Source organism: Salvelinus alpinus, chromosome 24 (assembly GCF_045679555.1).
Source record: "Salvelinus alpinus chromosome 24, SLU_Salpinus.1, whole genome shotgun sequence".
Lineage (NCBI taxonomy): Eukaryota > Metazoa > Chordata > Actinopteri > Salmoniformes > Salmonidae > Salvelinus > Salvelinus alpinus.
In genome coordinates, this window is record NC_092109.1 from 26550736 (window position 1) to 26576638 (window position 25903).

Genomic DNA, 25903 nt, shown 5'->3' on the forward strand with positions numbered 1-25903 from the left:
TAATGTACAGTATTAAACACATTTAATTGACAAAATAAAAGCAGCAGGTAAATTGTTATTGGGAGACAGAACAAAAACAATTTTGAGATGACACCCACCACACAAAGACGGATTCTTGCTTAATAGTAAGATGGCATGATTCTTATTTGCCATCCATGGAGCAAAATATAGCTTCACAAAAGAATCACAGGGTGAATCCATATGTTGGATGATATTTCAACTGTCACATCAATGGCTATCAAACTAATAACATTAAGATATAAAAATAAAACTTTGTTTAATAATTCATACCTGACCTATTGTTTCGGTTGAAAGCATTCCTAGATGCTACCATTAGCGTTGCAAGTTAACACATATCAACAAGAGACATTCAAACAAGAACCTACATCCACTTTTTACACACACACAATCATTTCATGGCTACCGAGTCAAACATGATCATGGTATGAACACGTCAACATCGTGGTTCTTTCGGCCCATGGAAGGGAGGGATTGAGAGTATTTACTTCAAGGTTCAACCCTTTATAGATTGTGAATGCTTGTGTACACATCTGGCACAACAGCAAAATAACCATCCTTATCAGTGACAAAGTGAAGACACTCTCTGCCTTGTTACATGACACACAATATTTACAAACCCATGAGGATGTGCGCACCAGCAGAACAGTTCAGACTAGCCTATAGGTGGCACTCTGGAGAGATCTCTGCTAGCTGAGCTAGTACATTATACTGGCCAGCTACCCCTGTATCCTAATCCAAGACCCTGACGCGCTGATCTACATCCTTTCTGATCACAAGTCACTGTAACCTCTCTAAACCCCGCAACAACCCAGCCCCTCAATTCCACAGCCTTAGTATTCATCCACACACACAGACGACTTGGAACAGATAGTCACACAGCTACAACACAGACAGAATCAAAATGTATAGGCAACACAACCACATCTCCCCAACAACTCCAAAGCATGGCTTATTTGATGTATAACACCACTGCTTGTTTCAGGGCTACCGAGCACAACTCCCTGCAAAAGCAAACTTGCCTACACTCAGGACTGCCATTCAGTCGTAGTCTGAATGTGGGGAACCAACATGCCCTTCTGCATCACGATCAACATGAGAAATCCTTGCAGCCTGCCTCCTCACTACAGTACCAAAACAAAATGGAAGAATAGAGATGGAGCCCAATTCTGTGGTGAGGAGTGTGTGTTCTATTTTGTGGCTGTGAGATAGAAAGGTCAGTGAAGGGATGGGGGGGGCCTCCCCAGTCTGTCCAACACGAAGCAATGCATTTGAGAAGGAGCCAGGTGGAAGACTGACAGAGGGAAGGAAGTGAACAGTTCCAATAAACATCACACACACTTAGTCTGTGTATTCTGCCACAATGGACAGCAGCACCGTGATGTCATCAGGCTTCCCCCCTGCAGGACACAAGACAAAAGAGAACGTATTAAATCGGATTTCCAGAGTTCAAAGTCAACTTTGAATGGCCCAATCTTCAAACTGACAGTGGACATAAAATAGTGGTGCTGCAGGTGTTATTAGGGACGTAAAGGACTTCCCAAGAACCTGATACGTACCTCTTACATTCAGACCATTGTCACAGGCAAACTGAGCAAAAGGGGACATGTAGTTGGGGTCATAGGCCAGTTCATGGGCTTGCTTTGCAATGCTTTGTGCGGTCTGCTGGATGCTGTCATAGTTGGTACTCTGAGAAATACAAGCATTAGCATTAGGACCGGAGAAATGTGTGCAGGTATTTACTAAAGTGAATGTGTAGATATAAGAGTGTGTGCCAGCAGTTCTGAGGTACTGTGATGTGTTACCTTGAGCTTTTTGAGCGCTTGCAGGATCATGTAGTCGGGCATGTTGTCGAAGAGGCCATCCGAGGCAGTCAGGATGATGTCACCCAACTGGACGTCGAAGGAGGAGCTGTCAGCTGCCTCAGGGCTGGCGAAGAAAACAAACAGGACAGGACTGTCAGTGTGGACCAGCTAGAGGGCACTAGACAGCTGCTATCAGACAGTAATAGGTCTCCTCACAAACAGAAATAGGATCAGGAGGAAGCAGGTCAAAAGTGACTGTGCGCCAGAGGAACAGCTGAGCAATAAGACACTCGATTCCTCCTGGAACACAGTGGAACCGTCGCTGCTAACATAATAATAGTCAAATGTGGCTATATGTTTGACACCCCTGGTCTAAAGACAGTTTTCTCAACAGAAATGGTCATTTGCGACCAGATGGAGGGTCAGAGAAGTGAGGGCGGTAGACTGACCTGTCACTGAGTACCACTCCCTCTGCACCTGGGGGAGCAATGGACAGCTGAAAAGGGGTGTTGAAGTAGTGCTGCTGTTCATCCGAGCGGTGCACCACTTCTCCCCCTCGCACCACCAGGAAACCAGAGTCACCTAGATTACACGTGTGCAGTTGATGGCTCCGTCGGTCCAAAACCACAATACAGGCTGTGCTGCTCCCTGGAGAAGAGAGGGGAGAAGAGAGAGAGGGAATAGAAAAACATATGGTGGTTAGCCATCACTTGATATCCTTTCTCCTTGTGAGCAAGGAGTACGTGAGATCATGTTGGACCAGTCAGTCTGGCACAGAGACCAAAAACAAATGCCATGTTCCCCCTGCTTCAGCTCCTAGACTGCCCCTGACCTTGAAGGGACAGTCAAACACAGACCTTTAGCTGCTCTCCACCTATCCCAAAATAAGAAGCGGGTCACTTTTGATAGACAAACATTGTGTGACTTGGTGGATAGTGGTGGCTCTGTGCAGGCAGCCTTGCCTGTGGTGTTGGGTCTCAGTTGAAATGTGTCCTCAGTCTGTCACATGCCAGTGCCATAAAAGAAAAACATGTGAACCCATGAGCAGTGTCTGTTACTGCTCCTTCCACTGCCCTTTTAGGTGCTCTGTAATGGGGTGAAATGGTCACGTGGAGGGGGATGTGGGAGTATGGACTTGGCCAAATGTTTGTCCCAATGACTTCTGTGGAGCTGGACCTTGGTGGTTGCAGACTGAAGGACAGCACCCTTTCAATTATATGATTATTACATCACTGTTATTTGGATATAATACGGCATATCACCACATTTCATTTTACTCAATATTTTTTAAATTAGATTATTGGTAGTGATGGGGGGAGGAATCAATACAGTCACATATTGCAACATCATTTTGGATGATATTATATTGATACTGACTCCAAGAATCGATTTGTAAAAAAATGTATATGTATAAAAGAACACATTCACCCCCCAGTCAAAAGTTTTAGAACACCTACTAATTGAATGAGTAGGTATGTCTAAGCTTTGACTGGTACTGTATGTGTGAGAGATATATATATATATATATACACACACACATAAACCCCCCCCCCCCCCAATAAAAACATATGCCTTTTGCTAGGTTGCATTAACCAGCGCTAATTGGCTGTACCTGTGCCAAAACTTCTCATCCTATAGCTTATTCTCAATATTTTTGAAATTATGAGCCAACATGTTTTCAACACTTATCTCCATGACTGATCAAAACTAATTTTCTCATGTGCTCTCGTCTCTCTGCCGCAGACATATAGGTAACAATATGTTTGTAACAACAAATCGCCATAAAAAAATGAAAAAAAGCAGTACATATAGAATGGTAATACATATCATCACCAAAGTATGGTGATAATATCGTATTGTAAGATCCCTGGAAATTCCCAGCCCTAATGCTTAGGAGGGAAGGCATTTCAGCTCTGTATCATTATATTTTGGGATGGATTGATGGAGTGCAGCTGAGTGGGAAGGGATACCCACAGGCAACAGATAAACACTCATGCAGCAGATACTGTATGACCCCCCCCATGCATTATTGTGTGTGTGTGTGTGTCAGTGAGTGAGAGAGCGTTTTTGCTCACCTAGCAGGGGTACTTTGTTCTGTAGAAGCTCATAGTAGCCTGACGTGAGGATCCCCACAGGGCTGCTGGGAGTGAAGCGGCCCTCCTTCACCAGCCGCTCACACGTCCTCATCAGGGTGGCAGAGAACTGGGACGGGTCCACCCCGTAGTCCCTCCATCCACCTACACCATCCGCCACACCTGAGACATACAGAATAAGAGAAAAGTGTATAAGTATGAGAATAGTGAATGATTATCTTTGTCATAGTCTACCATCAACGTTGTAATACCCCCAAGTCTACCATCAACGTTGTAATACCCCCAAGTCTACCATCAACGTTGTAATACCCCCAAGTAAAGTACCAATGTTGTCAACCCCGCGCAAAGGGGTTGGAGGGCAAACCCCGCGCAAAGGGGTTGGAGGGTAAACCCAGCGCAAAGGGGTTGGAGGGCAAACCCCGCCTTCACGCTCTCTTTCACACACCCTGGCTGTCTGGCTGGGCATTGTATTTTATCATTGTAAATTGCAGCTGTTCGCTGTTCCCAGTCGCATGGCGACAAGAGACAAAAGACCAGACATCCATCCTCTAGTTACCACTGACCAGACAAACTACTCAAACTCACATCACTGCCTGTGTGTGAACCCTTTGGACTACAGCAAGAAAGAGAAATACGCATCAAACACCACCTAGTAATAGTACAAAACAATACAAGCCATGAGCTGCTCATTGCAGATTATCCAAAAAGGTACACGAGTGACACAAAATTAACAAATCAAATTAAACCACTCGATTCAAATAGAAAGTTATGGACCTGCAGTTGTTGAACAAACCTGCTGATGCTTAACTCACTGACAAAGGAGGAGTGTATGAGTTCAGAGTGAGAGATGGACGTGAAATCAGGGGCCCCTGCATTGATTTACAGCTGTGTGACCCCCGTGATAATATGCAGGCACAGTAACAGAATGATGTGGAGACTCAGATTTTGCACTTTAAAATGTATGCCAAACAAAAACTAATGATTTATTGATTTAGTAGTTAAAAAAGGTCTAATGCAGCTGTTATCTCAATATGAAATCATTTCTGGGTAACAAGTACCTTACTAGGATTTCAATTCAAATGGTAAAAAAAATATTAAAAAAAGCTTCTTAGCCAAGATCATTTTCTAATGCAATTTTTTTTTCTAGGACTGTTTGGGAGTAGTCTGGTTGGGAGAGGAAAACTTAAAACTAGCTGTTATTGGCAGAGGTTTCAAACTTTCTTATTGGTCTATGAACTATTTTAAAATCGCCTGGTGATGTCACCAGACAGGCCAAAAATTCCATTCCACCAAAATAGGCTGAAATCAATGTACAATTACACAGTATTATTCCAACCTCAGTGTGGAAATATGTATAAAACACAGGAAAATAAAGTTTTTGATTGCGCTGGGCCCTCTTCGATGTAATGGCAAAAATGTAGATTTCTGCCTAAATAGACATACCCAAAAGTAACTGCTTTTCATGTGTAATTACATGATTCTGACATGCCAAAACTTTGTATATTTGGAAAGACGACATCTGGGAGATGAGGAAATTATCAGAAGATAGGCGTTACATAGTTCAGAATACACAAGATGAAGCACACTAAATAACCGTTTTTTGTTGTTGAAAGTACTCTTTCATTGACAAGCTAGGTGAATTATTGATGCCCAGAGCTGGAAACAGAGATGGCTTCCACAACACGTGAACAATATGAGAAAGAAAATAGGATTGATAGACCTAACAACTAGAAATGGGCAGATGTTTTAGTAAGTGGTGTCAGGTGTGGTCACGAGACATTGCCAAGAGTCCCTAAACCTCTCCCAAGTGGCATGTCTGTAAATTAAAATTCCAGTGCTATTTGATATTTGCAATCCCTAAATGCTAGTTCAGTATAAAAACACAATTTCTACCATATCAACCTCACTCAGACATTCAAGTGTCCTTTCAATCTCTCCAAAGTGTTCGAATGTGGCAATTGCACTGTTTTTGCACACTGGTATTTTGCATTTTATTCGCATCCCCACTAGCCATTGCAAAAGCAGCAGCTACTCTTCCTGGGGTCCAGACAAAACATCAGACAAGAACAGAATTACATACATTTAAAAAAGGCACACGTAGCCTACATATCAATGCATACACAAAACCATCTAGGTCAAATAGGGGAGAGGCATTGTGCCACGAGGTGTTACTTTATCTGTTTAAAAAGAAAAACCAGGTTTGCTGTTTATTTGAGCAATATAAGATAGAAGGAAGTTCCATCTATATAATACTGTTCATTTTCTTTAATTTCTTCTGGATTTGGGGACTGTGAAAAGACCCCTGGTGGCATGTCTGGTGGGATAAGTGTGTGCGTCAGAGCTGTGTGTAAGTTAACTATGCAAACAATTAGGGATTTTTTTTTTTACACATGAAGTGATGCAGTTAGTCTCTCCTCGACTCTTAGCCAAGAGAGACTGGAATGCATAGTATTAATATTAGCCCTCCGATTACAATTAAGAGCAAAACGTGCCGCTCTGTTCTGGGCCAGCTGCAGCTTAACTAGGTTTTTCCTTGCAGCAATGGACCACACGACTGGACAATAATCAAGAATAGACAAAACTAGAGCTGCAGAACTTGCTTTTAGGAGTGTGATGTCAAAAAAGCAGAGCATCTCTTTATTACGGCTAGACCTCTCCCCATCTTTGCAACCACTGAATCTATATGTTTTGACCATGACAATTTACAATCCAAGGTTACGGCAAGTAGTTTAGTCTCCTCAACTTGTTCAACCGCCACACCATTCATTACCAGATTCAGCTGAGGTCTAGTACTTAAGGAATGATTTGTACCAAATACACTGGGTCCTGAATATCTCTAAAACTATGAGCACTGTATCACTGGCCAACCATTCCAAAACAGACTGCAACTCTTTGTTAAGGGTTTCAGTGACTTCCTTAGCTGTGGCTGCTGATGCATATATGGTTGAATCATCAGCATAACATGGACACACATGCTTTGTTTAATGCCAGTGGCAGGTCATTGGTGAAAAGAGTAGAGGGCCTAGAGAGCTGCCCTGCTGTACACAGCACTTTATACGTTTCACAGAGACGCTTCTATTAAAGAAAACCCGTTGAGTTCTAATAGATAGATAGATAGCTCTTAAGTTTTCAACAGGTTATGGTCAATAATATCAAAGGCTGCACTGAAATCTAACAGTACAGCTCCCACAACCTTATTATCAATTTCTTTCAACCAATCATCAGTCATTTGTGTCAGTGCAGTACATGTGGAGTGCCCTTCTTTATAAGCATGCTGAAAGTCTTGTTTATTTGTTTAGAGAAACAGCATTGTATTTGGTCAAACACCATTTTCCCCAACAGTTTGCTAAGAGCTGTCAGCAAGCTTATAGGTCTGCTGTTAGAACCAGTAAAGGCCGCTTTACCACTCTTGGGTAGCGGAATTACCTTGGCTTCCCTCCAGGCCTGAGGACAAAGACTTTCCTCTAGGCTCAGATTAAAAATATGACAGATAGGAGTGGCTATAGAGTCAGCCACCATCCTCAGTAGCTTTCCATCTCAGTTGTCAATACCAGGTTTGTCATTATTGATCGTTAACAACCTCTCCCACAATAACTTTGCAAATTCAGCACTGCTTTTCTTTCATTATTTGTTTTAGTGATGCATGAATATAATTCACTGTTTGTCATAGGCATTTCCTGCCTAAGTTTGCCCACTTTGCCAATGAAATAATCAATAAAATAATTGGCAACATCAAATGGTTTTGCGATGATTAAGCCATCTGATTCGATGAAAGATGGAATTGAATTGTTCCTTCTGCCCATAATTTAATTTAAAGTACGCCAAAGTTTTATCCATCATTCTTTATATAATTGATCTTGGCTTCATAATAAAGTTTATTCTTCTTTTTGTTGAGTTTTGACACATACTTACTGCAAATTGAGAAATGAAGCCAGTCAGATGTACAGACAGACTTATTAGCCAATCCTTTTGCCCCATCTCTTTCAACCATTCAGTTTTTCAATTCCTCATCAATCCACGGAGCCTAAAAAGTTCTAGAAGAAGCAATATTATAAATTCATCAAGTGCGGCGTCTGGATGCTCCTCATTAATCACATCAGACCAACAAATATTTTTAACATCATCCACATAAGAGTCACAGCAAAATCTTTTGTATGATCTCTTATACACTATTTTAGGCCCAGCTGTTGGAACTTCGGCTTTCCTGGATATAGCCACTATATTGTGATCACTGCATCCAATGGGTACAGATACAGCTTTAGAGCAAAGTTCTACAGTATTAGTAAAGATGTGATCAATACATGTCGATGATCTTGTTCCTGTAGTGTTTGAAAACACCCTGGTAGGTTGATTAAAACTTTTTATGGCTGCAATCCCGTTAACGGAATGATATGACAGCCAGTGAAAGTGCAGGGCGCCAAATTCAAACAGAAAACTCATAATTAAAATTCCTCAAACATACATGTATTTTATACCATTTCAAAAAGGTAATCTTGTTGTTAATCCCACCAAAGTGTCTGATTTCAAATAGGCTTAACAGCGAAAGTACCACAAACGATTATGTTAGGTCACCGCAAAATCCCAGAAAAACAGTCATTTTTCCAGCCAAAGACAGGAGTCACAAAAAGCAGAAAGAGATAAAATGAATCAGTAACCTTTGATGATCTTCATCAGATGACACTCATAGGACTTCATGTTACACAATACATATGTTTTGTTCGATAAAGTCCATATTTATATCCAAAAACCTCAGTTTACATTGGCGCCATGTTCAGAAATGCCTCCAAAATATCCTGAGAAATTGCAGAGAGCCACGTCAAATAACATAAATACTCATCATAAACTTTGATGAAAGATACATGTTTTACATAGAATTAAAAGATACACTTGTTCTTAATGCAACCGCTGTGTCAGATTTCAAAAATCTTTACGGCAAAAGCACAATATTCAATCATCTGAGAACAGCGTTCAGCCACAAAAGGAAGCCATACAGTTACCCGCCAAATTGTGCAGTCAACAAAACTCATAAAAAGCATTATAAAACTTCCCTTTGCTGATCTTCGTCGGAATGCACTCCCAGGACTCCCACAGGAAATGTCCATCATTTATGTCCAAATAACTATTTTTGTTAGCGTGTTTGGTAAACAAATCCAAAGTCAGGAACCGCGTTCACTAAAAGCAGACGAAATGTCAAAAAGTTCCGGAAAAATCAGTAGAAACATGTCAAACGATGTATTTAATCAATCTTTAGAATGTTTTTAACATAAATCTTCAGTAACGTTCCAACCGGAGAATTACATTGACTTCAGATGTGCGATGGAACAGAGCTCCCTCTCATGTGAACGCGCGTGGTCATGATAGACCTGACTAATTCCTGTCTCCTTCGGCCCCACTTCACAGTAGAGGCATCAGACAAGGTTCTACAGACTGTTGACATCTATTGGAAGCCGTAGGAAGTGCAAACTCATCCATATCCCACTGTATTCAATAGCGGCTTGGTTGAAAATCGACCAAACTCAGAATTCCCACTTCCTGTTTGGATTTTTTCGCAGGTTTTTGCCTGCCATATGAGTTCTGTTATACTCACAGACATCATTCAAACAGTTTTAGAAACTTCAGAGTGATTTCTATCCAATACTACTACTACTACTAATAATAAGCATATATTAGCAACTGGGACTGAGGAGCAGGCAGTTTACTATGGGCACCTTTCATCCAAGCTACTCAATACTGCCCATGCAGCCATAAAAAGTTAATAACCTGAACCAGATTACATGCACTGGTTACAGTAAGAAGCTTCCTCTTGCGCGGACAGCTTGATGAAAACCAGTCAATATTCAGGTCCCCAAAACACTATCAAGCGTTTCACACAAACTCAGCAACAACAACAAAAACAGCCCTTTTTCAGGACCCTGTCATTCAAAGATAATTCATAAAAATAACTTCATTGTAAAGGGTTTAAACACTGTTTCCCATGCTTGTTCAATGAACCATAAACAATTAATGAGCATGCACCTGTGGAACGGTCGTTAAGACACTAACAGCTTACAGACGGCAGGTAATTAAGGTCACAGCTATGAAAACTTAGGACACTAAAGAGGCCTTTCTACTGACTCTGAAAAACACCAAAAGAAAGATGCCCAGGATCCCTGCTCATCTATGTGAACGTGCCTTAGGCATGCTGCAAGGAGGCATGAGGACTGCAGATGTGGCCAGGGCAATAAATTGCAATGTCCGTACAGTGAGGCCCAGCTGTTGGAACTAAGACAGCACTACATGGAGACAGGACAGACAGCTGTCTGTCCTCGCAGTGGCAGACCACGTGTAACACCACCTGCACAGGATCGGTACATCCGAACATCACACCTGCGGGACAGGTGCAGGATGGCAACAACAACAGCCCGAGTTACACCAGGAACGCACAATCCCTCCATCAGTGCTCAGACTGTCCACAATAGGCTGAGAGAGGCTGGACTGAGGGCTTGTAGGCCTGTTGTAAGGCAGGTCCTCACCAAACATCACCAGCAACAATGGTGCCTATGGGCCCAAACCCACTCTCTCTGGACCAGACAGGACTGACAAAGTGCTCTTTACTGACAAGTCGCGGTTGTGTCTCATCAGGGGTGATGGTCGGATTCACGTTTATCGCCGATGGAATGAGTGTAACAACGAGGCCTGTACTCTGGAGCGAGATCGATTTGGAGGTGAAGGGTCCGCCATGGTCTGGGGCGGTGTGTCACAGCATCATCGGACTGAGCTTGTCGTCATTGTCGTCACAATCTCAACGCTGTGCGTTACAGGGAACACAGTCTCCTCCCTCATGTGGTACCCTTCCTGCAGGCTCATCCTGACATGCCCCTCCAGCTTGACAATGCCACCAGCCATACTGCTCGTTCTGTGCGTGATTTCCTACAAGACAGGAATGTCAGTGTTCTGCCATGGTCAGCGAAAAATCCAGATCTCAATCCCATTGAGCACATCTGGGACCTGTTGGATCGGAGGGTGAGGGCTAGGGCCATTCCCCCCCAGAAATGTCCGGGAACTTGCAGGTGCCTTGGTGGAAGAGTTGGGTAACATCTCACAGCAAGAACTGGCTAATCTGGTGCAGTCCATGAGGGGATGCGCTGTAGTACTTAATGCAGCTGGTGGGCCACACCAAATACTGACTGTTACTTTTGATTTTGACCCCCCCTTTGTTCAGGGACATATTATTCCATTTCTGCTAGTCACATGTCTGTGGAACTTGTTCAGTTCATGTCTCAGTTGTTGAATTTTATGTTCATACAAATATTTACACATGTTAAGTTTGCTGAAAACAATTTTGTTTTTGCTGAGTTTATTATTTAGATACACTGTTAGCCCTTGGTGGCCTATAGCAACACCCCAAAAGAAAAGGCTTTAGATGTGCCAAGTGAACCTGCAACCACAACACTTCAATAACACTTGACATAAGATCTTCTAAGCATTACAGGGATATGGCTCTGAATATATACAGCAACTCCACCCTCATAAGCATGTGTCTCTTCAAAAATGTTATATCCTTGTATTGCTAATGCTGTATCATCAAATTAATGATCTAAGTGAGTCACAGAAATAGCTAATATGTGAATGTTATCACAAAATTCATTTCATTAACCTTATTTCTAAGGCTACATATATTAATATGGGCTATTTTCAGCCCTTTCCTGGGTAGTTTATCAGAGAGAGACATAATATTGAAAAGAGCAGACAAATCAAGAGTAGAAAAAAAATACATTCAGCAGTCCATTAATCAGTTGGTGTGTGTGTGTGCTGTGAGGTTGAGGCTACGAAACCATAGGCTTGGCTCTCTCATCCCTTCCAGGCTTCTGTGAGGGAGGGTGGACAATGAGCCTGTCGTAGCGGATGTACGCAATGTCCTCATGCGCTCTGGCAGCCTTCATGGCTTGGATCAGTTCTTTCCTCTTCTGGCGCACAGCTTCAGGATAGTCCTCGTTGAGGAAGATATACGTTCTTGGCTCTTTCCAGAACAGCTACCTTGTCCTTGAACCTCAGGAACTTGACTACTATCAGCCTGGGTCTGTCACCTGGGCCGGTGGTGGGTTTTCCAGTCCTGTGGGCACGCTCCACCTCAATCTTCCTGTGGTCCATCTTCAGTTTCTCAGAGATCATTTCCCTCACTTTGTCCTTCCGTCCACAACCATGTTGTTTCGCCTTGATTGTCCCTCAAAATAGTCTGATTTATGTGTCATTGTAATCATGGATGCACACACAGAACTGATGTCCTCTCTCAATGACTTACAGATTGCTGTCATCTTGCCGTTCTCCTGTTTCAACTCATCGAGCTGACCCTGGGAGAACTGCAAACTGTTCTTCAGGTCCTGGACCTCTCTGTTCTCCTGTTTCAACTCATCGAGCTGACCCTGGGAGAACTGCAAACTGTTCTTCAGGTCCTGGACCTCTCTGGTCAGGTCGTCCATTCTTTTATTAGTAGAATCCACGAGTATTTGGACAAAACACTTGAAACTATTTTCTTGTTGTTGTAACAACTGCTTATAGGTCTCTTTTTGTTAATTTAAAAGATCCTTCACGTGTGAAAGAGAGACACCACTGGCACTGTCCTCAACGGTACCCCCGCCGGCTTTGGTCTTTGTCATGGTAGCTAGCAACGTATGTTAGGCTGTTACTCCTCGCAGTTCCAGACAGGGCAGGTGACGGGGAAAATTGAAAACAACAAACAGCAGGGATCTAGACAGCCACAAACCCGGGACAATCCGCGTCCAGCTAGCTAGCAGCTAGGGTAGCTGCGATGCCAAATAGCTCCTCAAACCCACCATTGGTCAGCAGGATCCTTGGAAAGTTGGAAAGCTTTCGGTCTGAATCAGTTTATTCCCTATTTATTGCGTTTACCGCGCAAACCTGGAATGTAGGTAGCAGCCATCTTGAAACGAGGTCATCGGCTCAGCCTGACCTTATATGGGCATACGAATGTATATGGTTGGAAGTCACACCTAAGATTTTAAGGCACAGATCAATAGCCAAGATACTCATACCAGACTGAATTGAATTTAAAAAAATCAAATATTGGGAGTGTACATTTAAGAGGTTTTTAAGCAAACCATGCAAGGAGGACTTAATTTCCACTGAAAATGTAACTAAACACATTTACTTGAACAGTGTCGATGCAAAGTTTGGTAATGACGACATTGTCACCAAACTTTGCACCTGCACTGTTCTTCTTGCATCTACACTCAACCTCCTCTGATAGCTAGCAACGCTCTTTGTTGGTGCCTAAAACAAACACTTCCATATACTGTACACACTCACAGACGCATGTCCTACATCTCCTTCCACAGCGGCACATAAGTACCTTTATTTAACTAGGCAAGTCAGTTAAGAACAAATGCTTATTTACAATGACAGCCTACTGGGGAACAGTGGGTTAGCTACGTTGTTCAGTGGCAGAACGACAGATTCTTACCTTGTCAGCTTGAGGATTCGATCCAGCAACCCTTTGGTTACAGGCCCAACGCTCTAACCACTAGGCTACCTGCCACCCCATAGTAGAGGCCCAAAGCTACTCTCGCCATGGCAAAACAGGCATTTCCAAGATATTAAAAACTTAATTGACATTAAAACTACACTGGGTATAGGGAGGCCTGTCTATAATGATCAGCAGAGGCCAGGATAGAATCCTTCCCGCCAACAGATTGTGTTAGCCAAACAGAAGTAATATAGCACCCAGGTTAGACACAGTATACATAAGCCAAGAACCAGCAGTCTCTGTGGGTGTTTGATCCGGTCTCCATAACCAGTTAATTAGCCACAGAGGAAAGCAGCTCGGCCTCAGCCCCTGACTTGTTGTGAGTCCATCATGAGAAATCAGTAGACAATGTGAGCACCACTGTATTTCCCTAAAGTATGAGCAGACCAAAGCTATCCATGTAAAAACTACCGACCGTGTAATCACTAGACACAATGAGCATACGATGAGCATACTGAAGAGCTCTGCTGCAGTAATGTTTCAGGTCCAAGGTTCCAGCTGGTAGAGAAAAGCAGTAGGCTACACTAGACATCCAACCATTTCATTTTAGTTCAGCACGACTTGTTGCAATGACTCATCCTGCGCTTCTACCACTGTCAAATAGGGCACGTTTTTGAAAGGCATCTCATTCACTGCCTTAACATGATGCAGAGTTAGGCCTAAATCCTATCAAGAAAACAGGGCAACTTAAACCAAGCTAAAATTATGAACTAGCCTAACCCTAACTAAATTCAATAAGGTACAACACAGTGTTACAGATAGAAATGTATTCCATAAAACTGCCAGTTATTTGTTACACATGTTGTGTAATTCTGCACATTCTGAACAAGGCAGTTGATGAAACTTATTTCGGTGGTCTTTTTCTCCTACTACTGTTCAAACAAGCTTTTCGGCATCTTAAAAGCAGGGTTAGCTAGCTTTGGCTGATAATCCTGACCTACATTCCATGCAACAGTATCTGTTCATGCTAACATTTTACATTTAGAATTAGTGTCTTTCGGTATGATTTAGTTTGTTGATTAAGACGACATGGAAGTAAAAAAAAATTGGCAACCAAGCATACCCAAAATGTTTATAGAATGATTAGAAGCCCCCCCCCCCCCGAGTGGCGCAGCAGTCTAAGGCACTGCATCGCAGTGCTTGAGGCGTCACTACAGACCCGGGTTCGTTCCCAGGCTGTTTCACAACCGGCCGTGACTTGGAGTCCCATAGGGCGGCGCACAAATGGCCTAGCGTCGTCCTAGTTAGGGGAGGGTTTGGCTGGGGGGGGGGGGGGGGGGGTTTACTTGGCTCATCGCGCTCTAGGTTCATCAGTTGAACTGAGTTTTCCCCGACACATTGGTGCAGCTGGCTTCTAGGTTAAGCGATTTGGCGGGCCATGTTTCTGAGGACACATGACTCTACCTTCCCCTCTCCCAAACCCGCTGGGGAGTTGCAGCGATGAGACAAGATCGTAATTGGATCGCAATTAGATATCACAAAATTGGAAGTATTTATAATGAGTAAAAAAAGAACACAGCTGTTGTCAGGTTATGAGTAAAGTAAGCAATTTAACAACAGGAGTAATGGTAGTACCCTATTCGGGGGCGTGGTCACATTAAGCCCTGCCTTCTTTGTGTATCTATGCGGGGGCATGTTTGGCAATTGAAATTCAAACATTTATTTGACAGAAAAGAGATGCATGTTTCTGGATGATGTACCATGCAGCCTTGTTGACAAAATGACCGAGCCTCAAATTATTGCTAGATTTGAGATTGGCGCTCCTCCCTCTCACCCATTGTCTAAACGGGCCATAGACGAGTGCTTAGCATAATCGAATCCGCCCTGTGATATTGGTCCGTATAAACCGGATGCAACCCGGATATAGACGGTCCATGAATCGGCGTATACGAACGTGAGTAGATTACCTTGAAAACAACGGGCGGACATCTTGGACGTATTCTCCAGGTCTTATTATATCTCAGTGGTGCAAACCTGCTTTAGGCACCGTTCTGAATGTGTGACATCTGGTAAATAAGAACTTGATAAAGATATAGGCGGATATTTTCTATGAACTGGTAAAACGACAATGCACTTCCCCCTCATGAGTCTGTAAAACGTGAATTGGTCCTGGAAACATGGCTGCCTCCATGTTCAACCATTCTGACCTTTGGAAAACACCGGAGAGTGAGTTTCCCCTAAGCGCGTGTGAAATGTGTGTAAAAACAACAAAGGTCAACTAAGGCTAATGAATATGAAGCTATAGGCTGTCATAACAGAATTATACTCCAACGAACCTCATTGTTCTTAGCATCGAATGGCGGAACAATTCATAAGCTAACAATTTATAGCCACAATCAACGTGCGACTTCCACATTTGTCACGCTATGAAATAGCTGTGTAACGTTATACATTGTATCGTTGTATACATGTTCACACTATCGCCACTAGTAGCGCTGGTAAGAGGACTTGTCCATACGTCTAGGTGAAAGGTCTTTACAATTACTCTTCAACAAAGTATACATTTTTTGTAAACCCAGGCACAATGTTTCTCGGTGGCTTTTAGGCCTACAGACCACAGCTGTAGTCTACCGTAGAAGGCAAACATCGGAAAACGCCGTGACAATTTAAGACGAGGTTAAATCAGGTAATGGGTAACGGTAGGGAATATCCTCGTTTTCGTGACATGGGTTGGCGACACATTGAAGGTTAATTGTGGAAAATGCTATTATCCCCCAAAATACCTTGCACATTTCACGGTGGCTTTTGTTTTCTTATAATAAACGACTAGACTACTTTAACGATGTCTTTACGGAACAGATAATTGGAATATTAAAGTGAGACTTACCCAATACATCGGCGGACCTATGCCGGGCAATGAAACAAGCGTCATCCCCGTAGCACATCCCTTTCTTCAATATCCCTTTACGAAAGTCTTTCCCAAACCCACAACTAGCTGTGACCAGGCTGTAGTCCCGACCATCAGTTTGAGAGAGTCCGCCAAGGACAGCCCTCGCAACCAATCTTCCATAGGAGAGTACGGATAACATTCCTCAAAAGCGAGCGCTCGTCTCTACCTGCCGAGCCCTTCACTCTCCACTCCTCTCGGCCTAGCCTACTTCGAGACTATTCGACTTCCACCATTCGTTTTGGATACTTCTACCACTGAATAGGCTAAAACGCGAGTCAGAGAGGTAACACAACCGTGGAAAAGGGTCCTGGACTATGTCAAATTCTTTTAAATTGTGAAATTGCACTGGTTCTTTAGGTTTTGGTAGATTTCATTGCTCTTCCGGTGTGCACAATCCTTGCCGACATGTTTCCAGTCACACACAAATGCACGCCGACAGCGCAAACCGGGTCCTCCAGTCTTGGGATTCGTTGGCCGACGTCACAGCTGCGCACGCAAATGCAGGCTCTCCAATGCTTAATCAAAGATGACCTATTATAATTGACAAGATGATCGACTGACCGCTCTAACAATGGAAATACACGTCTGCGAAGGCGAGATCGGGAGGGAACGGTCTAGTTAATGATATTTTATAGAAACATACCAATACACTTGTAACAACCTAAGCATTATTCAGCTTCGATCAAATATGCCTTACCTATCAAATGGTAATTCCCTTTTATCTTGACCAAATGTAACACTCTCCTATTGCCCTCATTAAAATAAAATAAAAAACACCTTACTTGGTCTGCTTATTCTGCGCGGACAGATTTTGGGCGGAGTCGACCATGTCGCTTTTTCTTCGATGAGGTTTAACGGCGGTTGGCATCCAAAAAAATGGTGCATTACCGCCACCTACTATACTGGAGTACAACTCCCTTATACTTTGCTTGAAAAAAATAAAGAAACAAATCCCTTCCGTCTAACACTACACAGAAAAAAAAGAAAACCACCCTACTCCACTATTTAAATCTATTTAGTCCTACCTCAGGCCAACAACCTGAAAGGATGGGACATCACGACCCTGTAACTCTTCTGATGTCAAGTCTCGCACACCCAAATACCTTTCTACAGCTGCCACCACAATTTAATCTTGATGGTTGTACAGTCCCCTCAAATAAAACTGCGAAGGACTTCAGCATTACTCTGGACCCTGATCTCTCTTTTGACAAACATATTTAGACTTTTTATTTATTTTTTCTACTGTGTTGACTGTATGTTTGTTTATTCCATGTGTAACTCTGTGTTGTTGTATGTGTCGAACTGCTTTGCTTTATCTTGGCCAGGTCGCAGTTGCAAATGAGAACTTGTTCTCAACTAGCCTACTTGGTTAAATAAAGGTGAAAAATAAATTAAATATCAAGACTGTTTCAAGGATAGCTTTTTTTCATCTACGTAACATTGCAAAAATCAGAAACTTTCTGTCCAAAAATTATGCAGAAAAATTTATCCATGCTTTTGTCACTTTGTCACTGCTTTTGACTACTGCAATGCTCTACTTTCCGGCTACTCGGATAAAGCAATAAATAAACTTCAGTTGGTGCTTAACACGGCTGCTAGAATCTTGACTAGAACCAAAACATTTTATCATATTACTCCAGTGCTAGCCTCTCTACACTGGCTTCCTGTTAAGGCAAGGGCTGATTTCAAGGTTTTACTGCTAACCTACAAAGCATTACATGGGCTTGCTCCAACCTATCTTTACAATTTGGTCCTGCCGTACATACCTACAGTCGTGGCCAAAAGTTTTGAGAATTACACAAATATGAATTTTCACAAAGTCTGCTGCCTCAGTTTGTATGATGGCAATTTGCATATACTCCAGAATGTTATGAAGAGTGATCAGATGAATTGCAATTAATTGCAAAGTCCCTCTTTGCCATGCAAATGAACTGAATCCCTAAAACACGTTTCCACTGCATTTCAGCCCTGCCACAAAAGGACCAGCTGACATCATGTCAGTGATTCTCTCGTTAACACAGGTGTGAGTGTTGACGAGGACAAGGCTGGAGATCACTCTCATGATTGAGTTCGAAAAACAGAAGGAGGGTGGTGCTTGGAATCATTGTTCTTCCTCTGTCAAACATGGATACCTGCAAGGAAACACGTGCCATCATCATTGCTTTGCACAAAAAGGGCTTCACAGGCAAGGATATTGCTGCCAGTAAGATTGCACCTAAATCAACCATTTATTGGATCATCAAAAACTTAAAGGAGAGCGGTTCAATTGTTGTGAAGAAGGCTTCAGGGCGCCCAAGAAAGTCCAGCAAGCACCAGGACCATCTCCTAACGTTGATTCAGCAGCGGGATCGGGGCACCACCAGTACAGAGCTTGCTCAGGAATGGCAGCAGGCAGGTGTGAGTGCATCTGCACGCACATTGAGGCGAAGACTTTTGGAGGATGGCCTGGTGTCAAGAAGGGCAGCAAAGAAGCCACTTCTCTCCAGGAAAAACATCAGGGACAGACTGATATTCTGCAAAAGGTACAGGGATTGGACTGCTGAGGACTGGGGTAAAGTCATTTTCTCTGATGAATCCCCTTTCCGATTGTTTGGGGCATCCGGAAAAAAGCTTAGCCTGGAGAAGACAAGGTGAGCACTACCATCAGTCCTGTGTCATGCCAACAGTAAAGCATCCTGAGACCATTCATGTGTGGGGTTGCTTCTCAGCCAAGGGAGTGGGCTCACTCACAATTTTGCCTAAGAACACAGCCATGAGTAAAGAATGGTACCAACACATCCTCCAAGAGCAACTTCTCCCAACCGTTCCAGGAACAGTTTGGTGACGAACAATGCCTTTCCCAGCATGATGGAGTACCTTGCCATAAGGCAAAAGTGATAACTAAGTGGCTCGGGGAACAAAATATCAATATTTTGGGTCCATGGCCAGGAAACTCCCCAGACCTTAATCCCATTGAGAACTTGTGGTCAATCCTCAAGAGGCGGGTGGACAAACAAAAACCCACAAATTCTGACAAACTCCAAGCATTGGTTATGCAAGAATGGGCTGCCATCAGTCAGGGTGTGGCCCAGAAGTTAATTGACAGCATGCCAGGGTGGATTGCAGAGGTCTTGAAAAAGAAGGGTCAACACTGCAAATATTGACTCTTTGTATCAACTTCATGTCATTGTCAATAAAAGCCTTTGACACTTATGAAATCCTTGTAACTATACTTCAGTATTCCATAGTAACATCTGACAAAATATCTAAAGACACTGAAGCAGCAAACTTTGTGGAAATTAGTATTTGTGTCATTCTCAAAACTTTTGGCCACGGCTGTACACGTACGCTACGGTCACAAGACGCAGGCCTCCTTATTGTCCCTAGAATTTTAAGCAAACAGCTGGAGGCGGGGCTTTCTCCTATAGAGCTCAATTTTTATGGAATGGTCTGCCTATCCATGTGAGAGACACAGACTCAGTCTCAACCTTTAAGTCTTTTTTGAGTCTCAGGGCAAAGGGTCTGAATACCTATGTAAATAAGGTATTTCTGTTTTTTATTTTTAATACATTTGAAGAAAATTCTAAAACCCTTTTTTCAACTTGTCATTATGGGGTATTGTGTGTAGACTACATCTAATTTGCTGAGTAGAGTGTTGGACATGATTTGGAAAGGCAAACACCAGTGTATATAATCAACCTACCAATTATTCAAATAGGCCCTATTATACTTTTTATTAAAAAAAAATATTTTACCTTTATTTAACCAGGTAGACCAGTTGAGAACAACTTCTCATTTACAACTGTGACCTGGCCAAGATAAAGCAAAGCAGTGCGACAAAAACAACAACACAGAGTTACACATGGGATAAACAAATGTACAGTCAATAACACAATAACAATAATCTATATACAGTGTGTGCAAATGAAGTAAGATTAGGGAGGTAAGGCAATAAATAAATAGGCCATAGTGGTGACATAATTACAATTTAGCATTGACACTGGAGTGATGGATATGCAGATGATGATGTGCAAATAGAGATACTGGGGTGCAAAAGAGCAAAAATAAATAGCAATATGGGGATGAGGTAGTTGGGTGGGCTATTTACAGGTGTGCTGTGTACAGGTGCAGTGATCAATCAGTAAGCTGCTTTGACAGCTGATGCTTAAAGTTAGTGAGGGAGATATAAGTCTCCAGCTTCAGTGATTTTTGCAATTCGTTCCAGTCATTGGCAGCAGAGAACTGGAAGGAAAGGCAGCCAAAGCAGGAGTTGGCTTTGGGGATGACCAGTGAAATATACCCGCTGGAGTGCGTGCTGTTGGTGGGTGTTGCTATGGTGACCGGTGAACTGAGATAAGGCGGGGCTTTACCTAGCAAAGATGACCTGGAGCCAGTGGGTTTGGCGACGAATATGAAGCTAGGGCCAGCCGACGAGAGCATACAGGTCGCAGTGGTGGGTAGTATATGGGGCTTTGGTGACAAAACGGATGGCACTAAGTAAATCTCAGTAAATCTAATTTACTGAGTAAAGTGTTGGAGGCTATTTTGTAAATTACATTGCCGAAGTCACGGATCGGTAGGATAGTCAGTTTTACGAGGGTATGTTTAGCAGCATGAGTGAAGGAGGCTTTGCTGCGAAATAGGAAGCCGATTCTAGATTTGATTTTGGATTGGAGATGCTTAATGTGAGTCTGGAAGGAGAGTTTACAGTCTAACCAGACACCTAGGTATTTGTAGTTGTCCACATATTCTAAGTCAGAACCGTCCAGAGTAGTGATGCTAGTCGGGCGGGTGGGTGCCGGCAGCGATCGGTTGAAAGGTATGCAGTTGAAGGCCATGGAAGGAGTGTTGTATGGCATTGAAGCTCGTCTGGAGGTTTGTTAAAAAGAAGGGCCAGAAGTATACAGAAAGGTGTCGTCTGCGTAGAGGTGGATCAGAGAATCACCAGCAGCAAGAGCGATATCATTGATATATACAGAGAAAAGAGTCGGCCTTAGAATTGAACCCTGTGGCACCCCCATAGAGACTGCCAGAGGTCCGGACAACAGGCCCTCCAATTTGACACACTGAACTCTATCTGAGAAGAGGTTGGTGAACCAGGCGAGGCAGTCATTTGAGAACCAAGGCTGTTGAGTCTGCCGATTAATAATGCAGTGATTGACTTCAAAATTAAAATCAAATTTGCGGGGCCTCCCAAGTGGCGCAGCAGTCTACGACACTGGTTTCGATCCCTGCTGTATCACAACCGGACGTGATCAGGAGTCCCATTGGGCGGCGCACAATTGGCCCAGCGTCGTTAGGGGAGGGTTTTGCCGGCTCATTACTTGGCTCATTACTTTACTTGGCTCATTGCGCTCTAGCAACTCATTGTGGTGGGCCGGGCACCTGCGGGCTGACCTTGGTTGTCAGTTGAACGGTGTTCCGACACATTGGTGCGGCTAGCTTCCGGGTTAAGTGGGCGTTAAGAAGTGCGGTTTCGCGGATCATGTTTCGGAGGACTCATGACTCGACCTTCGCCACCTGAGCCCGTTGGGGAGTTGCAGCAATGAGACAAGATGAAAATTGGGGAGAATTTTAAATTTTTTAAAATTATAATAATCATTTGCTAGCCTATACTTGTAACTTTGTAGGCCACATGTGCTGCACCAGAATCACATGTTCTCTGTTTTATCATGGTTTGAACAAGGTCATTCCAGTCTGTATAGTACAGTATAATACAGTACAGTAATACAGTTCACACTTGTTACGTTCCCCAGTTTCTGTGTTGTGGGTTTGTATGTGTATATGTGTATATGTTTCAGGATGGCTTCCTGGATTCCAAGCTGCTGATTGGTCGGCCCCATTGCAGATTGGAGCTCTGAACAAGCCCTCTTGTCAGGGGATACAGCTGGCTGCAATTTCCGACTCCTTCTGCAGCTTGAAAAGCCAGTGTTCCTTTGTCAGGAGGAGAGAGAGAGCTTCGTTGTATGTGCTGGTCTGGTAAATATGCTGTAAAGTTTTTTGTAGCTGGTCCTGCAGAGCTATGTGTTTGCGATAGTACCTAGTGTTTTTGGTTTATTCAAATTGTTCACTGAGTTTGGAGACTTATTCTGTTTAATTTGTTCCCAGGGGGGAAGGGGAAGGCACCTTGGGAGTGTTTAGGCAAGAGGCCAGCGGGCATACATATACCCGTAGTATGTACTCTGTCTATGCACACTAGGTAAGACTTGGGTGGAACACCCCCTGTATTTTGGTTAGCGCGCCAGGTGGCGTTAAGAATAGGTAGGAGAGGAGGCTTTTTAACTTTACTTTCTTTGCTTTGGTTCCGTCCAGCCCCATTTCCCCACATTTACCGTGTTAAGGACATAAATTCCCTGTTAATGGTAATATTCTCTGCCGCTGTCATCCTTACCCGCACCTACAATCACATACCTCTTTCACTCCACAGGGAGTTGCGTGTAGCAGGGTGTTGCGTTCCCTTCAAGAGGTGTACGTAACAACACTCAAAAAGGTTAGTTTACTGGAACTTGTTTCATGTATTTACCCACGAGAACATGTAGCTAGCTACATCAATGGGCTTATGTTTTCTCTCTTGCGTAATGTGCGCTAGCCTATACTGTATCATATTTAATGGATAACGGCACATACATTTGGGCTTGGGCTCATAAAATGTATTATATATAAAATGGCTCATCAGGCTTGAATTTTCGATCAAAGCTCTAATCAAATCCAGACATAGTTCTATGTACAGTTGAAGTCGGACGTTTACATACACTTAGGTTGCAGTCATTATAACTCGTTTTTCAACCACTCCACAAATTTCTTGTTAACGAACTAGTTTTGGCAAGTCGGTTAGGACATCTACTTTGTGCATGACAAGTCATTTTTCCAACAATTGTTTACAGACAGATTATTTCACTTATAATTCACTTTATCACAATTCCAGTGGGTCAGAAGTTTACATACACTAAGTTGCCTGTGCCTTTAAACAGCTTGGAAAATTCCAGAAAATGTCATGGCTTTAGAAGCTTCTGATAGGCTAATTGACATTTGATTAAATTGGAGTGTATCTGTGGATGTATTTCAAGGCCTACCTTCAAATCCAGTCCCTCTTGACATAGGGAAATCAGCCAGGACCTCGGGGGAAAAAAAGATTTTAGACCTCCACAAGTATGGTTCATCCTTGGGAGCAATTTCCAAATGCCTGAAGGTACCATGTTCATCTGTACAAATAATAGTACGCAAGTATAAACACCATGGGACCACGTAGCTGTCATACCGCTCAGGAATGAGATGCGTTCTGTCTCCTAGAGATGAACGTACTTTGGTGCGAAAAGTACAAATCAATCCCAGAACAACAGCAAAGGACCCTGTGAAGATGCTGGAGGAAACGGGTACAAAAGTATCTATATCAACAGTAAAACGAGTCCTATATCAACATAACCTGAAAGGCAGCTCAGCAAGGAAGAAGCCATTGCTTCAAAACCATGTACTTTTTGGAGAAATGTCCTCTGGTCTGATGAAACAAAAATAGAACTGTGGCCATAATCACCATTATGTTTGGAGGGAAAAGGGGGAGTCTTGCAAGCTGAAGAACACCATCCCAACCGTGAAGCACGGGGGTGGCAGCATCATGTTGTGGGGGTGCTTTGCTGCACTTCACAAAATAGATGGCATCATGAGGTAGGAAAATTATGCAGATATATTGAAGCAACATCTCAAGACATCAGTCAGGAGGTTAAAGCTTGGTCACAAATGGGTCTTCACACTTCACAAAATAGATGGCATCATGAGGTAGGAAAATTATGCAGATATATTGAAGCAACATCTCAAGACATCAGTCAGGAGGTTAAAGCTTGGTCACAAATGGGTCTTCACACTTCACAAAATAGATGGCATCATGAGGTAGGAAAATTATGCAGATATATTGAAGCAACATCTCAAGACATCAGTCAGGAAGTTAAAGCTTGGTCGCAAATGGGTCTTCCAAATGAACAATGATTCCAAGCATACTTCCAAAGTTGTGGCAAAATGGCTTAAGGACAACAAAGTCAAGGTATTGGAGTGGCTATCACAGCCCTGACTTTAATCCTATAAAAAATGTGTGTGCAAAACTGAAAAAGCGTGTGTGAGCAAGGAGGCCTACAAACCTGACTTAGTTACACCAGCTCTGTCAGGAGGAATGGGCCAAAATTCACCCAACTTATTGTGGAAGGCTACCCAAAACGTTTGACCCAAGTTAAACAATTTCAAGGCAATGCTACCAAATACTAATTGAGTGTGTGTAAACTTCTGACCCACTGGGAATGTTATGAAAGAAATAAAATATTAAATAAATCATTCTCTCTATTATTTAGACATTTCACATTCTTAAAATAAAGTGGTGATCCAAACTGACCTAAGATGGAATTTTTGGTTTAAATGTATTTGGGAAGGTGTATGTAAACTTCGACTGTACCTTTTAGGTTCCTCCATCTGTAGGTCATTGTATTGGCCTGTGTGGTACAGTCTTTCATGTGTAGTAGTTTGTTGCATCATATTGTTTAGTTTATCATTAGTGTCAACATTGAATTCAATCTAAGCCACAGATTGTTAACTTTTTCCATTTTGTACTTGACCTTTTATAGATGCAGACCCGAATACATTCAAGCTGCACTCTGAGAGCAAGCATCCCACGTCTCCAATGGTCCCAGTACTGGTTGATGTTCAAGCCTAAGTGATCACACGCACTCAAATGGACCTACAGCGGGGGTAAGATTCTTCCATCATTCACACATGTAGTCAACAAAATGCTGTCCTCAATGCTTAAATTGTATTGTGTATGGCTCAATTTGTGGAAAAGCTATGCTCATTCATCGTCTTTAATGTTGTGAATTACAGACACACGATGACCACGATTTGAATGCTGCAACTGAGACAGAATGACATCGAGGGATATACGCTGAGACCCCGAGTATGGCTGGACATGGAATGAATATTTGTGACAATGACCTAAAAGGTGTGCAGAAGCACACCAGCACCCCATTTTATATGTATTACATGTCCAACCATCCCTCTAGCTACCCCTTATTCCACACTATGCCTTTTATGCCCCATGGTCCCTCAACTTCGGACACTTTGGAACGCGCCATCTTATCTCTATAAACACACCCTACCTTCACCCATTTTTATTTTTTCTTCTCCCCATGCTGCTTCCTTCACTTGTTCTTCTCCTAGTTTGATAACATCTAGACTCAGTACCACGTTTAAGTGTTGTGGTGTACTGTTTTGGCTACTTTTTTCCCACCTGTGTAATGCTGCCCTCCTGCTTATTCTTGGGTCCAGACTGAAAAGGGGTTGTGTTAAAATTGGGAGGACATTTCGGTTGAATGCTTTCAGTTATGCAACTGACTAGGTATCCCCTTTCCGTTCCCCTTGAATGCAGTGTTAATAAATGTGCTGCTCACAATTGTCAGCAGCAATGTGGACAGTGTTAAATTGACCAGAAAGGTGTTGATATAGCTGCATTTAGGCATGGCCTAAATCTGTTAAGTGTTTCTCATTCTGCTAGAGTTAACTTTGTATTTTATATTAAACCTACCTTACACATCCAGTTCTTTCTCCATTTGTAACTCTC

The 25903-nt window shown here is 42.8% G+C and overlaps 1 protein-coding gene and 1 long non-coding RNA gene across 3 annotated transcripts; one reads left to right on the forward strand and one right to left on the reverse strand.

Annotated features, from left to right (window-relative positions):
• LOC139552437 (protein phosphatase PTC7 homolog) lies at positions 1 to 16840 on the reverse strand. The gene is made up of 6 exons (XM_071364187.1): positions 16267 to 16840; positions 3899 to 4078; positions 2273 to 2471; positions 1824 to 1947; positions 1578 to 1707; positions 1 to 1418 (listed from the first exon to the last, which is right to left on the reverse strand). Exons 1-6 carry the CDS (start codon positions 16466 to 16468, stop codon positions 1360 to 1362), a joined length of 894 nt encoding a protein of 297 aa, XP_071220288.1. The 5' UTR covers positions 16469 to 16840; the 3' UTR covers positions 1 to 1359.
• Positions 15274 to 25879, forward strand: LOC139552438 (uncharacterized). Of its 2 annotated transcripts, none has more exons than XR_011670431.1 (5): positions 15274 to 15333; positions 22110 to 22287; positions 22736 to 22798; positions 24915 to 25038; positions 25168 to 25879. It is a non-coding gene; the product is annotated as an uncharacterized lncRNA (long non-coding RNA). The 2 variants fall into 2 exon arrangements; XR_011670430.1 differs by lacking the exon at positions 15274 to 15333 and adding an exon at positions 22417 to 22507 and having other exon boundaries at positions 22193 to 22287.
• Positions 25880 to 25903: the final 24 nt, after the last annotated feature.

Coding starts and splice junctions, on each gene's coding strand:
- LOC139552437 (XM_071364187.1), bottom strand. CDS start 16,468: ATGTTATCCGTACTCTCCTATGGAAGATTGGTTGCGAGGGCTGTCCTT. Junction 2,472..3,898: donor GAACAAAGTACCCCTGCTAG/GTGAGCAAAAAC, acceptor TCTCTTCTCCAG/GGAGCAGCACAGCCTGTATT. Junction 1,419..1,577: donor CAATGGTCTGAATGTAAGAG/GTACGTATCAGG, acceptor TGTGTCCTGCAG/GGGGGAAGCCTGATGACATC.